This window comes from Lytechinus variegatus, chromosome 5 (genome assembly GCF_018143015.1).
Source record: "Lytechinus variegatus isolate NC3 chromosome 5, Lvar_3.0, whole genome shotgun sequence".
Lineage (NCBI taxonomy): Eukaryota > Metazoa > Echinodermata > Echinoidea > Temnopleuroida > Toxopneustidae > Lytechinus > Lytechinus variegatus.
In genome coordinates, this window is record NC_054744.1 from 41,846,167 (window position 1) to 41,863,879 (window position 17,713).

At 34.8% G+C, this 17,713-nt stretch overlaps 1 protein-coding gene across 5 annotated transcripts in view; it reads right to left on the reverse strand.

Annotated features, from left to right (window-relative positions):
* Nucleotides 1-925: 925 nt before the first annotated feature.
* LOC121416189 (long-chain-fatty-acid--CoA ligase ACSBG2-like) overlaps nt 926-17,713 on the reverse strand; it is a 49,773-nt gene continuing 32,985 nt past the window's right edge. For 4 of the 5 annotated variants that reach the window (XM_041609677.1, XM_041609679.1, XM_041609678.1 and 1 more), the window contains 11 exons: nt 16,696-16,845; nt 16,038-16,205; nt 15,607-15,788; nt 12,396-12,431; nt 10,929-10,980; nt 8,153-8,288; nt 7,449-7,558; nt 6,686-6,836; nt 2,740-2,879; nt 2,115-2,355; nt 926-1,830 (listed from right to left, as the gene is read on the reverse strand). In XM_041609677.1, coding sequence (XP_041465611.1) covers nt 1,736-1,830; nt 2,115-2,355; nt 2,740-2,879; nt 6,686-6,836; nt 7,449-7,558; nt 8,153-8,288; nt 10,929-10,980; nt 12,396-12,431; nt 15,607-15,788; nt 16,038-16,205; nt 16,696-16,845 — 1,461 coding nt within the window. In that variant the 3' untranslated portion in view covers nt 926-1,735. The remainder of the gene's footprint in view (nt 1,831-2,114; nt 2,356-2,739; nt 2,880-6,685; nt 6,837-7,448; nt 7,559-8,152; nt 8,289-10,928; nt 10,981-12,395; nt 12,432-15,606; nt 15,789-16,037; nt 16,206-16,695; nt 16,846-17,713) is intronic. The other variant, XM_041609680.1, reaches the window with a different exon arrangement.

Below are 17,713 nucleotides of genomic sequence, written 5' to 3' on the forward strand. Positions count from 1 at the left end.
CATTTCAAAACATTGAAGTGTCTCCTCATTCACATGCATTTTGCTTCAAACAAGCACAAGAATATTTCATCCCTCAAGTACAAGTTTACATCATATACACAATGTACAATAAAAGTTATTTTGTAACTATTGTATTTATATTGGTCACATTTGATACCTGTATTCTATAAACTGACACCAGTACATCAGGAATGCTAACATTCTATACTGTAAACTCCATAATTAAGAACACAGAAAAGACTTTCAATTGGCAATTATTCCAAACTGATTCATGAATGACCAGGGCTCCGTAACACAAAGAATAGCGATCAATCGCTAAATGAAATGACCAATCAATATCTATTGATACATGCGTATTTGGTTAGAAATACTGACAAGGGACCAATCAGTGCAGTTCTTTTATATTTGCAATCCATTGCAAACCTTTGTGTTACGGAGCCCTGCTGATGATAGACACCGAGTATTACATAATGATTTGGACAAAACATAACATGTTCAGAAAAAATTATATCGCTCAAATATTTTGTCAGCATTCATCAAAACGGGAATTCATTCTAAAGTGCTTTATATTATTCACATCTGTGTGTGTGTCCCTCTCTCTATTGAAATGAATCTTGTGAGTATGTAACATAGCAAAGACAAGCTATTCTTTAACTCATTATAAAAACACAGAATGCCAGCTGGTACTACAGTGCATATGTGTAAGAATATTCCTTAACATACTTGGTAGTAGGTTCCTAACAACAAATGATTATGCATAACGCATTTACACATATGTTTTGCTATTCAACTATAATAATCTGCATAATTTGTTTTAAACCCCAAGATTTTTTAATGACATTGAAAACAAATATCTTGCAGCACCAAATCATTATTGCAAGATTCAAATACCCTTTTAATGATACCACATGTAAACATGAAAGTGGCAAGATATTTCAACCCAATATTTTGTGTTGAATACAATTTTTCTCCATTATACAACAAAGTCCACAAACTAATTTCATTTCAAAGCAGAATCCAAACAAGCTGGCAGATTTACATGTATATTCAAAACAAACTGCAAGCAAAATCAAATAAATAATTGAACATAAATATTTGTACAAATTTGCTCCATGAACAATACAAGATTTTGTTAGAATCGAAATTGATGTTGTCTGATATTACCCTAATATCAATTGAGACTATACATACAATAGATATAATTGAGGATATTTGTTTTTTAAATAATAGGCAAATTTACAATAAATCTGTGATCTTCAAACTTTTGCAGATATTATACATATGCAATCAAGCATGCATTTTCAATATAGTATAGAACAAAGTGCTCGCTTAACATGAACCTAGCATGTTCAAAATCTATGAGACCTGCATAGCTTCCTGCTTCAGTTGAGGGAGGTATGCACCCACAATGCAGAATAGCCTATTAATCAGATGTAAGAAGTACGCATTAATGTAAATAGTTAATCATCAAATACTGAATTCCCAAGCAAAATTATTGATATCGCAAAAAAGTAAAACAAGGGAATTTAAAAAAAATGATAAATGGAAGTTGTCTAGTAACTTTCAGTCTGTGCACAGCTTCAAATTTTATTATTCAACTTATCTACAATTCACTAGTGTGCATCAATACTTTCAAAATATATATGCTATCTGGAATAATGCACTTTAACATATCTATTTACATAGGTTATTTACAGGTAGTTTCCATGGGAACAAGTTTTTAGAGGAGTAGAGGTTAATCCTTCGGTGTTGCTGCGTCTTCATATAGCGCATCGATCTCAGCTTTGTACATCTTGTTGACAATTGGTCTCTTCAGTTTTAACGTGGGACCTGGATTAGAGAAAACAAAAATGGTTAAAAAAGGTATCACATTGTTTATTATTTGATTTGATTGCAGTACAGCAACTTCAGTCTACTCTTAACATGGAAGACAGTGCATAGATGAGCCATTATCTGTAGACCAAAGTCATGATCATCAGCTGAATCCACTTGTATTTTAAGTGAATTTGACACGTATCTGCTTGATGGTGAACAAGTACACCCCCATCATCATCATTCTCCTCCTCCTTACTGCAACTTATTCCTTTAACTAAAAAAGAAAGAAAATAACTTACCAAGCTCTCCTCCGGCGACTGTGAAGTCCTTATCAAGGATGTGGAACTTCTGTATGCACTGTGCTCTTGATGTCGCTGACTTGTTATGCTCGCTGATTGCCCTCTGGATCTCTTTCTTGACGATGTCATCCTTCTTTGCCATCTCAACCGTTGTAGCACTGCTACCAAGCGGAGAGAGGATCTGAAGAGCTTCTCTTGTCAACGTTTGGGTAGACTCACCAGTCTTCTCTTCAATCACAACCTGTCAGTCAAAGGTCAAGAATTAAGAGGTAAAATTCAATCAAAAATGGATTTTCACCTGGTACTTTGAGAAATAGACAAATTTGAATTCTGTATGGGATGAGACTAAAAAGAGTGGAATTGAACCAAGTCGTGTGAGAACAAAGGACCATTAGACAAATTAGAATTAGACCAAAAGGCAAAACGCAAAATGTGTACTTTATAAAATGGAAAAATTTGGCCAAATAGCAAAAGACCAAACAGGTATTATATATATTAGAACAACACTCCGTTTGATTAGACCGCATGGGCAAAAGAAAAGGTGGAATTAGACCAAGAGTGAACGAGACCACATAGCGATTGGATAGAGAGAAATTAGACCAAAGAGCAATTCTCTAATTCTTACCTTGAGTGAAACGAGCATGGAGAGGAACTTTCTCTTGTCTCCAATCAACATACAGTTACTGATAAGAGGGCATTCTTTCTTAATGATATCCTCAATAGGGATGGGAGGGATGTTTTCTCCTCCTGCTGTGATGATTAGCTCTAGAAGATGAAAGAAAACAATTGGAAAAAAAAATTAATGTCACTTTAAATATTTTCTCAACTTGAACAATACCTGATTAGGGTGCGCTTTCAGCAATATGCTGATATCAAGATGGGCCCTATGTATGCAACATATATATATATATATATATATATAAATATAACATGCATCAATAATGGGACTTCACACAAATATTTAGCCCCCCCCCCATGATATGAAAGGACTTGGGCACTTTAATGATTTAAAGAGAGTAAATGAATGCAGACAAGGAATCAAAGTTACTGTCTCAAAAACATATAAAAACATAATTTCTGCTTCAAAATACACATTTGTATTCCGTAAACTATAATTCATCACTTCTATTTTTTTTTAATTAAGTAACTCCTGTTCTGTAATAGCTGGTAGACAGCCATTTTATCATAAAGAGGCCAAATAGTTTTGTTTGTCCTAAAAACGTGATAAGCAGCAAAAGCTTTTAAGCAAACACAATACCTACGTTATCACTCACTATTTTAGCATTGAGACTCAAGACAAAGTATAAATCAACTAAAAATGATAACACAAAAATGTTTGAAGTCTGCTCAGTACGATCTAACTTGAGAATCGAGCATGTATTTCAAGGGTAACATGAGAAGAGAACTTATTGTAATTACTTGTACAATTGATTGGGTATAAACTGATTTTATATTTCTATCATAGGAGCTAGAACTCTTAACATAACAAAACAAACCAATGTGGTTGGAGTCTAATACATTCAACACATTATTCTTTGCAATGCATTTTGTTGTGGTGATTTGGATTTATTATCAATACAGACTAAAGTACAATATAACCTAACATGGAATCCTGGACTTTGATTGGCGTTGATGGTTACCATCTTGGTAGTTAGAATTGGATGTTAAAGATTGTTTTATGCGACAGGGCCCTTATAAGGAATGGTGGGGTAATTTGGAAACCAGGGGAGTGTTTCATGAAACAAGTAGTCAGTGATTTTCACAGACAAACTGGTTCTCAGCCAATCAAATGCAAGGATCTTGAAAGATTAAATTATCAAGTGAAAAATCACTATTTTTTACTTAATTTCTCTCCATTGCTGATAAAGCCAGCCTAGAGTTCCAACATGGTAAGGAGATGGCATTACTTTTATATCAGATTCTGATAACTTTGCTACTCTTATCTTATTCAATACCTCAGTAATAACCTATATTCAATGACCTTAATGAAGAATTAATCTGATAGCTTTTCATGGTTTGTTCAGTATGTTGATCAAGCTATCATCTGCTTATCAGCAGTCAGGGGCAAAGATTAAACCCTGATCAGAGTATTGAAATGATGATAGACCATGCTGAGATGATAATCTGTCAAACGTGACATGACTTAATAGTGTGTTTATACAAGAAACAAACATCTATCATGCTACAAAACACATGCACACACTCTGACTCAAGTTTGAGGTTATTTTACTGCCATCCTAATTCTAAAATAATAAATTTTTCAAATTTATCACTACTTTCTAGAAATAAACAAGTGGAATGCCTCTGGCCGTCTCACCTGCATCACACGGTTCAATATAGCAGCAGTGCTGACTTTGAATACTACTCTAACTCGCACAAGATGTTCAGTGATACATGGTTACTCTTATGTCCACTTTTTATGAACTAGACCAATAAACTTACAGAGATATGATGGTTATTCAACAAAAAACCCCAACATGGCCAAAGTTCATTGACCTTACATGACCTTTGACCTTGATCATGTGACCTGAAACTCGAACAGGATGTTCAGTGATACTTGATTACTCTTATGTACAAGTTTCATGAATCAGATCCATAAACTTTCAAAGTTATGATGGTAATTCAACAGATACACCCAATTCGGCCAAAGTTCATTGACCTTTGACCTTGGTCATCTGACCTGAAACGCGCACAGGATGTTCAGTGATACTTGATTACTCTAATGTCCAAGTTTAATGAACTAGACCAATAAACTTTCAAAGTTATGATGGTAATTCAACAGATACCCCCGATTCGGCCAAAGTTCATTGACCCTAAATGACCTTTGACCTCAATCATGAGACCTGAAACTTGCACAAAATTTTCAGTGATGCTTGATTACTATTATGTCCAAGTTTCATGAATCAGATCCATAAACTTTCAAAGTTATGATGGGAATTCAACAGATATCCCCAATTCGGCCAAAGTTCATTGACCCTAAATGACCTTTGACCTTGGTCATGTGACGTGAAACTCATGTAAGATGTTCAGTGATACTTGATTAACCTTATGTCCAAGTTTCATGAACTAGGTCCATATATTTTCTAAGTTATGATGACATTTCAAAAACTTAACCTCAGGTTAAGATTTCGATGTTGATTCCTCCAACATAGTCTAAGTTCATTGACCCTAAATGACCTTTGACCTTGGTCATGTGACATGAAACTCTATTAGGATGTTTAGTAATACTTGATTAACCTTATGGCCAAGTTTTATTAACTAGGTCCATATACTTTCTAAGTTATGACGTCATTTCAAAAACTTAACCTCAGGTTAAGATTTGATGTTGACGCCGCCGCCGCCGCCGTCGGAAAAGCGGCGCCTATAGTCTCACTTTGCTTCGCAGGTGAGACAAAAATGAGTATTCATATATTAATCAGCATACATACATCCACTACATTGACAGCCATCAAAATAAAAAAAAGAGTTTTCCAGCTTATCCATTGATTAGCTGTTTTGGTTGTGGTGATTGTCATACACAGAAGTAGAAATTTCATGATTGAAGACTTGTCAAGAATAAAAAAATTCAGATTATACAGTGTAAGCCGTGTATAGAAAAAGGCCCAATACAAACCAAAGAACACGTAAATAAATCAAAAACAATCAACAGGATGTGGACAGTGATTTGATCGGTTGTTTATTTGGAAGAAAGGTACATTGATTATGATGATTTCATCAAGGTTAATTGTGGAAGGATGCCCTTGCCCTCTCATCTGAGTACAATAGCACAATTCTAATTATTGTGCCTGTTTTCATTATTGATTACATTGATAAACATTTGTAATCTTTGTAAAAATTCAAATGTTACGCTTTGTGCTGCAGTGTCCATATCTTCCTCTTCATATATAAATATGGTACTGATTTCTACTCCTGGGTCTGTTAATCTAATATAAGGCTTGACACATCGATCAAGAAACCTTTTTGTTAAATATGCATACAAAAATAAAAGGAATCTTTGCAGCCAGGCAAGACAGCATCTACGAAAATCCCTTTTATATTTAACTGGCATTGCTGCCTTTTCCAACATCTGAATATAATGTGGACATTTTTCATGGATTTCACATAGCATAACATTTGCACAAAAAGAAGAAGACCAAACTGACCATTCACTATAAATTGCATGTGATTAGTTTCCACACTTCCTAAATGATAAAAAATTGAATACCACAAAAAAGTCTGAAACTATACAAGGCATAAAACCTTACTTGCACAAAACATTTCACATACATTGCATATTAAGTTGAAGCATGTATGCTACCAAATTAACCAATAGTGTTATAACATGACTTTAACGTGTAGCCAAATTTAAGAATCAGAGGAATGAAAATAATAATAGCTGGATTTTTCAGTGCTCAGCGCATTCAAGTGCACAATCCTGCAAGGTACCCATTTACCTTCCCTGGGTTGAGTGCAGCACAATCTTTCATACCAAAGGAAAACACCAAAGCCAGGATTCAAAACTCTATTCATTTTTTAAAGACAGGAGTGACAACCACCTGACCACAATGCATTAAAGACTTGTTGATATTTACCTTTAATTCTTCCTGTAATGAATAAGAATCCATCCTGATCAATGTATCCTAAATCACCAGAATGAAGCCAACCATCCTCATCAATAGCCTCATCTGTCTTCTCTTGCATGTTAAGATAGCCCATGAAAAGATGACGTCCATAGTAGCACACCTATAACATCACAATATAACATCTTCAATTGGTAACTTTATGAGGATATTGAATAAAATACACTGTCTTTCCAAAGATTTTCTAAAAATGGTCCTTGATGTCAATCCCTAAATAGAAAAACAAGGCCTTGCACAGGTGACGCCAAACAAATAATAATAATAATAATAGTATATCTGACATGTTTTTTTTTCTTAGAATAATTCCTTGTTAGCATTATGTCGTTTTTCTGGTAAACAAGAGAAAAAAGTTAAGGGGTTTCTGAATATTTTCTTATGAAACATCTCAAGATTCTGTTTATAATTTTTACAATCGGGTCCACAACAAATCTATTTGTCAATATTTTTCTGCTCCCTGGCACCTGCATAATGATAGTCCAAACTAATTTGTATTTAATACTATTACTTTATGGCTGGGCCGTTTGGGCTAACTTATTTATTTTCACCTGTACATAGAACTCTCTGCCCCCCTAAAAAAAATAGAAAAAGAAACGCACAAACCTTGCAGCACAGTTACAATATTATTTTTTTACTTGTGTACAAATTACCCACTAACCAATAGAGGAGAGGGGGAGGGGGGGGGGGGGGGGTGATAAATATGGGATTTTGACCTTACCTCACCATTACCATCACTATCTGGGTCCGAGATCTTAGTCTTGGATCCAGGAAACGTTGTCCCTGAACTACCAATCCTGAATTTACCTGGTAAGCAGAAGCTGTGAGGACCTGAGAAAAAAAACCAAGATAATGGCAGGACAGTTATTAACTAAAGGTATCAAAAATTACCATGATGCTATAAACATAATACAAATAAACTATGTCTGAGGGGAGAAGTATCTTGATTTATGTATGGTGACTTAGTGACAGAGAATTAGGAAGGACCTGACGAGGTACCAGTACAATTAAACCCACTTCTCAGGGCATCCCAGGAAAGATCTGGAAGAATGGATTAAATCAGAAATACTTCAAGTGGGCCTAATTGCCGTTTCGTCACTTTGTCGAATTTTCATTCACCATTTTATCTACTTTTTCCCACATTCATTCTATCGACTATTGGTTACATTACTAGTTTGAATGAACCAAGTTGCACTTCACCAAGTGAGTATTCACCAAAAGCAATGTGAAGTGGCGATGGGATCAAATATTTATCACATCAGATAAACTATATGGCAGATAAAATAGGATTAAACCATATGGGATGAGAAACAGCAGAGCATTGGACAAAGTTGATGTCGACCAAGCAGCATTTTAGCAGCAGTAACCAATCAATTATATCTCTTTTACAGCACAAACAGGATAAAATACTATGGTCTTGTTTACCTGTGCTTTCGCTCATGCCATAGATATCATAGACAGGTATATTGATACTGAGGAAGTACTCTAGTGTTTCCATAGATAAGGGAGCTCCTGCTGAGAAGTTGTACATGCATTTGTCAAGTCCCAGAGCCAATCTAACCTGAAATTGAGAATAATGGAAGAATGACATAAATCTGTGAACAAAATCACAAAATGATGCATCAACACCTGCAATATGTTAGCTAATGCAATTGAGACTATACACAATTGGCTTTCAGTATTTCAGTTATTTGTATTTAGGTTGTGCCTAACTTTTTTAAAGACTCTTTTGGTGACCCTTGCTTTTGCAATAGGAGATAACAAAAACTTTCTATAACTCTAATCAAATCTTGACAAATAAAGTTTGCATTCAAAGTAAGAATTTTCAAATAAAAAGATTAAAAACTCCAACTTAACCTGCTTGAAATAGGCCTAATCGTCTAGCACAAGAAAAAGTCATCACTCATTAGTTGTGTTTGATTTATGGAGAGCTTATGAAAGATTACATTTTCAATTGTCATATCCTACAACGCTGATTAACTTTTAAACAGAATTTAATTTTTTTTATTTATTATTTCATTTTTACACAACAATACCTAGGACCCCCAAAAGACATAACTTGTAATAAGATCTTGCAAAATAAATATGATTACAATAATTATGATAATATATGGGATTTGTAGTGCACAAAATCCTAAGGCACAATGAAAGAAAGAGAGAGAAAAGTACAAATATATTAATAAATTAAGGAACAATTAAAGAGTAGGAGGAATTGAATAGACGAGTCCCATGCATGACCTCTGTCTGCAATACCGTTATCACCTTTAATTTGTGTCTAGAGCTCTATTGTGACTAGACCCATGCTTGATGACCTATAACCATAGGAACCAACCTTCTTCTCTTTTTGGCCATTATTTTGTTCAACTCCAATTACCCATCCCATCATTGTTTACTTCTTACCCCCACCCCTTTCTTCATTGCAAGTGAAGTCATTGACAATGTCTCCACTAACCTAAACAATGCTCAAGAGACCAGAGCTTGGTCATGTCTTTGAGTCACGTTTTGATGAATTTGAGCAAGTGTCTAGACAATTTTGCTGATAATAAGGCAAGATATGATAAGATGAGATGGCATTGTTCTTAAAGAAATTCAACCTCAGTGTGTTTAATAGTCGACATCATATTGTTTTTCATATTGGTAGATCTTAATCTATGATACTTTAATGGTGTGACATTCAGAAAACAAAGGCAAATATTTCTGTCTATATCTAAAATAATTTCATCATTATTCCTTGATCCACACACTACCTCAATAACTACATAATATCTCAAACAAATATTGCAAATGCATTTCTTGAATATATGTACATAAGTTGCCAGAGAAATAATGCTCTTTTTATCACTTTAAAGTATCTAAATTCAAACATGTAATTATGATTTGACTTGTATTTAGCACAACCCCCTTTCTTTATTCCCTTGGAAGCAAGAAATTGATGTAAAATATCCTAATTTTCAGCTTACAACATTACAACTGACTTTTTGACTCTTTTTTAGTATCATACCAGCAACCACCCCTCCCCCTAAAAAAACCTTTCTTATTGCTAGCCAGTGTTATTGAAATACTTTCATTACCTTGCAAATCTAAATGCATTTCTCCAATATAAATGCTCTAAAAATAGTTTAAAGACCTTGACATACATGTATCATGTGATTTTCATTTGATACCTGTATTTAAAAAAAACCTAATTAATCTATAGGTAATCATCATAAAAGGCAATGACTCAATTAATAGCCAGAGGTCAATAAACCTTCACCAAGGGGTCAGATGACTTCCTAAACCTAAACCAAGAGCAAATTCCAATTTTACTGAGAAGAGTACACGGATGGACATGTTGTGTACATGTGCTTGATCATACGGTTCCCATTGTGATGTCATGTTCCACAATCAGAACTTTAAAAAAAAATTGTGAAGGGCATGATCAAAGTCAGCAAACAAACCACTTCTGTCTGAGATGATTGATACATGTACATGTATATACATCATTCAATTGTTCATCATCAGATAGATAATAAATTTGACAATGATAGTGGCATACATGTATATGCATACAAAAACAAGCATCGTTTACTCCATTGTTTTATGTTGGAAGATCATTTTCAATAGCATAAATAACATGCAGGTTTCCTACATTAATCATAATACTTCCCAACCACCACCCCCCCCCCAAAAAAAAACACCTTCCTTTCTGGGCCTTATCAATTTGGAGATATGAGAACTGCACGTGTTCACAATGACTCATACACGGTCATTACCTTCTTGAACTTCAAGTACTTTGATATATCAAATTTGATAACTTCAATCTCCAGAAGAGCAAAAACACAAAAAGGAAAACGATATCAACAGGAAAGCTAAAGATCATTTTCCACGTGTCATCTAATGCTTCTAAAGTATACAACCAAAAGATTCAATTCACTTGATATCCACAAAAAAAATATTTTCAAAACCTTTTTCCAACATTTTCAAGTGCAAAAATGAGAGCATACATCCAACTCTGCTTCCTTAAGAAACCCAGCGGTAATAAAAACTACTTGTATTACTAACTGAAGTCAATAACCAATATCTCAATTGAAAATAAAAATTAACAATTGCAAATCTTTATATATGAAACAATGTTACATGGACATGACCTAAAAGAGCATTGTGCAATATACATTGTAAATGAGACTCCTTGTAAATTACAATTAAAAGAAAATTCCTTTACCTTTCTGAATACCACAAGATTAGCAACCGTCCATCCCCACGGTACTGTTTGTCTGTCAGCAAAAATAATTAAAAAAACATGGGATAAACTAAAAATGATGATTTTACAAACCTACATGTATGAGTTGAGGGGTGTACATGGTAAATGCTGTTTGATTTTCAAAAGGACATGGACCTGTACAATGAAGAATTTTGAAACATGAATATCTAACAGGACACAATTCATGGGAGTAGGGTTGAAAGGAGAATTTAATGGTATTCTCTTACGCATCGTAAACTGAAAACCCACAAGTTATTCAATAGAATAGATTATACCAAATGAGAAACCAAAACTTGATTAACCACACAGAAAAAACACAACAAAGATTATATTTCAAAAGAACTGAAATGAAATCCACATCTACAATTCAACATAAAAAACAACATAAGTAGAGTATCAAGATTTCGCTAATGAACTTTTTATGTTTCTCTGATGTACAGTATGGAAAAGTATTTTACTCTTCTTCAAGATAAAACATGTTGTGCAAAATGCTGCCAATTATAAACCATAAAACAAATAAAACCAGGTAATGACTTTTATCAGATAGAAGAGATTTCTTTCCCAAAACAGGTACACTGTACTATAATTCATGAGCATGCATCAACTCTTCACCAATAAGCACAGCAAAGTAAACTGAAATACATTTGTTGGAATTATTACTATTCAACAGAAAAGCATGCATTTGAGACAACATTGAATCTAAAGCCTTATACAAAGCAAAGCTAAAACTTCTTAAAGTTAATAATAACATTGGCAGATACCATTGAAATATTCTGAGCAACTAGTACATTCAACTATATCAACAAACTTTTTACACAATTTGATAAACAATAAAAGACATCTATAACAAAATAATCAACTGAACTAAAACCAGTGACCTGTCAATAATGATAATGAAAAAAAGGGGGTTCCCCTAAACTTGTAAATGAAGTACCGGTATACACGAGGAACTGCTTGTCTTAAATAGTTAATTTGAAGCAGAAATTGACAGAGAAATTGGAAATGCATGACAATGTAAAAGTTTAACATGATTCAGGAAACTTCAAATACTTAATTTTATGTCACAGAATGCTACAACTTCAAATGAAAAAGACATTTAAAACTGGATCTGACAGAGAAAGAAAACAAAAATTATTCCTGTTTTTGGTAATATCAAAATTATGTTTTAGTACTTTATTGCCCATGAAGCAAAACACATCAATAATTAGACCAAATACTTTTAAGTAACATAATGTCATAATGCTTAGTCACAATCTACAAAACATCACGCCTCATTTACAGATTAATGAAGAAATGGATTTAAGCGTGGGTTTTTATTAGCAGTGCATGATAGGATGTATTAAAATGTGCATGCATGGACAGCAAAAATACACATACATGTAGTTTTAAAAAGAATAGGTTAATTGACAAATAAATATCAACTCTCACCTTGGCACTTTGTTAGGTCTTCTGGGCTTAATGGAGCTATGGCATGGAATATTTGGTGATTTAATTTGAAAAATAAAAAGTTTTAGATAATATGTGGATTATCAGGCAAGGATACAGGCAGTATACAGAGATGAGGTATGAGGATGTGGGATTGATGCAAAGAAAGTCAGAGCAAGGGTGGAAGTGAGGAGATACATGTAATAAAACAAAATTAGGAGAAGAGAGTGCTGAGGAGAAGAGGAGGGAGGTGAAAGAAGAAACTACATTGTACATGCATAGTCTGTAGGCATAAATAACTGTTTTTTGCACAGTGTAGGCTTAGTGCAGAGTCTGGAGTAGTGAGACTAGATACACTCATGTACTTTCCCTGCTTTCAGAGTTCTGAAGTCTAGTCTTCACTATAGAAACTGTATTGTCAAATTTATATCAAATTTGGTATGAAATTCAAAATTGAGTCTGTACTTTCAGACTAGTACATGTACATGTAAGAGTGAGTGAAAAGAAGAAACAGTGAAAGTAAGAAGGAAGAAAGGAGAGAAAATCAGTTGGAATTCAGATATGAAAGAAGATGGATAGAATGAAAGCGAGATGAAAGAACAGAAGATAAGAAAAAAATATGAAACTCCAAAAGGAAGTTGATAATAAAGGAGAAAAGGACAAGTGACTGGAATTTGAAGAAATTCAAGAGAATAGGAAGAATCAGAAAGCATCAGAAGGGTTGAAGGAAATAGAATAATCAAAGAGAAAGTATGAGGTAATATGAATAATAAGCAATGGGAATACATAGCCAAAGGAAACAGGAAACCAAAGCATATAATATCCTCTATTTAAAAGAAATAATTTAGTAATAAATTAACCAATACCATGGGGTAAATGTATACATTTTTAACCCTATCTAGGCCGGGGTATTTCGGGAGTTCATAAGGCCGGGGGAGGGGCCTCCCAGGCCCCCTTAAGATCTCGGCCGTCGACCGCGCGATCGCACTGAAAATTGGCACGCGGGTTGCCTGGGACATAATCTATAAGATTGTATAGTAATTTATTTCATGCGATTTGCTATGAAGTGATTATGCTAATTTATGCATAATTAGTATGCAAAATCATACTTTTTCCTCTACCTCCCTAAATAAAGCTCCAAATGTACTAATTTTTGGTATAAAGACTCTTTGTGGTTTTCTTAGCAAGTGTACATGAAATAAATTGTGATATCAAATCATTTTTTTTTGCAATTTCTTATGTACTTTTCGTTGTTTTTTTACCTTTTGATTTTCATTGTTTTTTTCAATGAAATTTGTTGGGGATTCTTCTGTGATCATAAAAAGCATAAAATAAATACATTTAGACCAGCAAAACTAAAAATATTCATACATTTATGAATTTTGGTTGAAAACACAATTTGCAATAACTTTGTACATGAAATCATGTTTTTGAGCAATTTTCGGTCTGACATGCACTTACATAATGTTGCGTAATTTTGGAACCACGTACCCGGGTGAAGCAAAATTGGTCTCAAAAGTTGCGCAAGACGTAAAAAGTCAGCGAGCGGCGCGATAAAAAAATTTTGCACGGCAACGATTCGTTGAGGGCCCCCCCCCCCGGCCTAGATTAAAATTGAAAAAAAATAATAAATTGGGCATTACACTGACTTATTATCATGTTTCAAACAAAAGAAAAGACTCATGATGAACAAACAAAAAAGTCATTCACAACAGATATTACAGAGTCCACAAATCACGGTCATGTTCTTGTAAAGACCAAGCCACAAAAGGAAATGGTATTCCCATATTGCATGGTGTTAATACACGATAGAGGAAATCCATATTATTAAGGATTTTGATATTCTAAAAGAAAAAAAAAACGTAGAACGATAAAAACTGGTACCACACATGGAAAATAGCATTCTCAAAATCTGTAAAACACATCAATTGACACTAACATGTGACTTCCCCATCCCACCCCCCCACAAAAAAAATAAACAAACAACTCCAAACTTAAATGCAAGCAGAACGGATATTGATTTACAAAGTGTGGGAGGTCATTTTTTAATTTGAAGAAAACAATTGCACAGAGGAATTTGTTATTTGGAAGTTGGAAGAAAATCTCAATTTTCAATAATGTGATTTGATCTGATATATTTCTAGCATACATGTATCATTGTAGCTAACTGAAATATGAATCATTTTCAGAGATGTACATAATGTAAGTGAAAGTAAAAGGGTTGAAATTGTAATATTTGGTGTTATCATGTAGCTAGGCTGCAAAGAAAAATGGACAAAAAAAATGCAATGAAGATTGGGGAGGTATAAATGAAGCATTTCAATTTCTTTTTTATTAAGTTCCAAACATTTGCAAATATAAGCTGAATGATTTCTGATTCCTACCCTTTATCAATGCATAATAAGATGATATCCTGTATAATGATTATGTCAAATTGACACCCCCCCCCCCTATATGTTGGTCTGAAATAGCCCAGTTATGATAGGGTTAAAGAGTTAGAGGAAAGAGTATGATTTTGAATACTAATTATGCATAAATTAGCATTATCACTTAATAGCAATTTGCATGAAATAAGTTACTATACAATTTTGTTGATTATGTCCCAGACAACCTGTGTGTCAATTTTCGGCCAATTGCGCGATTGACAGTGCCAATATCACAGGGGATGAAGGGGGGGGGGAGGAGGTCTTTGCTTACCCCCCCCCATCATATGATCTTCCAAAATACGGTGGCCTTGATAGGGTTAAGATATGATTTGAGTTGCAATTGACCAGGGCTCCATTGCATAAAAAGTTACTTTTATCTAGTCACTTTACTATCCGTGATAACTTCAATAGATTTTTTTAATTGGCTGTTGTGCCCTATGACCATGGTTGTTACGATTAGATAGCAAAGCATTTCTAAATGCAAAAGACCCCGGGAAGGTGTTTCATGATGCTGTTCGTAAGCTACAAGTGACTTAAAAAACAACTGATGATCCTTTCTTAGGCGCTAAATCATCAGCAATGAAAATTTGGGGTATATCATTTACAGTATGAAAGATCACCAGTCATTGGTAAACTCATTCCAAACTTACGAAGCACTTTATGAAACACCCACAAGATGGATACACAGCCAAACAATAACAGAAATAAGCACTGGCCTCTACAAAAAGTGATATATAACAGGTAAAATGTTTCAGTTTCACAGTAAGTGAAATGAATTTCAGACTGACCTATTAGCAATGGCCACGTTGCCTCTGTATCCTATGTCTTTGGCCCATACACTAATGCGTTTCTTTACTCCAGTAACATTGGCACCAACGGAACGCATCTTCTCATGAATCTTCTCCCAGACACGGGGTACACCGAGGAAACTTGTCGGTCTCACTTCTTTGAGTGTGTCGACAAGGGAGCCCTGTTGATGGGAAAATTGAAATCACACATATTACAGCTATATTGAGGGATGGTTTAAAATCAATCATAATGATATCACAAGGTTATCAGTGCACCTTTCAACCACTTGAGACTTTAACTGTACCATGTGCCTTTACTAGGATATTGGTACAATTTGTCTTACCACAACTGAACACTATTTAAAATGGGTGCTGAATTTTCGTTTTATCATTTCTAAATGTGGCATTATAGTCCTGGAATACATCCTTACCTTGAGAGCATCTGGTTGGGCAAAGTAAGTCGTGCCAGCAAGATGGAGAGGGAAGTAGATATCAAAGACCTGAGCTGCTACATGACTCAACGGTAAGTAACTGACCACCCTGTGGGTGCCAAAGGGAATGTCCACTTGAGAGAGACAGCGTTCAGAAATCCAGGTGTACTGAAAAAAAGAGAATGATTAAAAGGATAAGGATGATGGAGACAATCATAATGATGATGATGTTAAAGATGATGATGATGATGATCTTGAAGATGACAATGATGATGTTGAAGATAATGATGATGATGATTATATGATGAATGTGGAAATGACGATGATGATGGTGATGTTGCTGATGGTGGTGACAATGATGGTGATAGCATGATTATGATTGTCAGTGAAGATGATGAACATGATGTTCATTTTGATGTCCATATTGATGATGGTGGCAATGATTAAGCCGATCTAACAAAACAAGAAGTTTAGTGAGTGAGGTATTATTAAAGATCCTATCTATCTTAGATTGTGACTAATATGGAACATTCTAGAATCATAACAATAGAGAAATGGGAAAGGTCTTAAGAAAAGAGAAATGGGAAAGATCTTAAGAATAGAGAAATTGTACAGATCTTAAGAACATGAAAGAGATGTCAAAGTATGGAATACTCACATTATCATGACTAATCATGACTCCTTTAGGATTGCCTGTAGTACCTGATGTATAGATGAGTGCACAGCACTGGTTGGGGGCTTGGCTCTGCATGATGCGATCCAATTCATCATCTGTCATATAACTTCCTTGCTTCATGAAATCTTCCCACTAAGAAACATAACCATAGATAATTGCAGTGATCAGGACCCTATCAAAGTTAGTGATGATGATACATGTAGGGCTACCTATTAGGATTGATTGCACTGCTCATAATGTGTAATCAATGACATTAATGAATTGCGTGATCGGGGGGGGGGGGGGCGTTTCACAAAGATTTAAGTATGACTTTAATTTAATAAGTCAATTTTAAATACCGACGCACACATGATATGCAACGCGCAACCTGATTGATGGATATGTGGTAGTGGGCGTCCCGGGCGCATGATCTGACCAATGTCGGGATGTCTTCTATAACGTACGCATCTGGGAATTTAAGTGCGACTCTTAAGTCACACTTAAATCTTTGTAAAACACCCCCAGGTGCGAATTCAAATTTGTAATATGAATTGCTGTTGAAATGCAACAATCAAATAATCAAAACAAATACCAAACCCCAATTTTGACTATCGGACTAGTTACATTGAGATCAATCATCAGGAGGGCTACAATGCATAAGCAAGCCTAAACACTGTGCATTAGTTAGAATATTTAACGATTTCTTGATCATAATAGGATTTGTATCACAATAGATGATTGTAATCCATGACCTTTTCAATTCATCCCCAAAACCAACAGCACCTCATGACCCTCCCTCCTCCCGCCCCCACCACCATCCCTACTTCCCTCATCCCACCCTGGGCCTTACTGTATAAAAGTTCATATTGTGGTAATTATGCCATCCATTGCTAACTACCATCGTGAAAATGGCCGACAGCCAATCAAAATCAAGGATTGCACGGAATTAATCGATGGGTGGCAGAGTTACCAAAATAGTAAACTTTTTTGATAATGCAATGGGGCCTAGGACTTGCCCTTC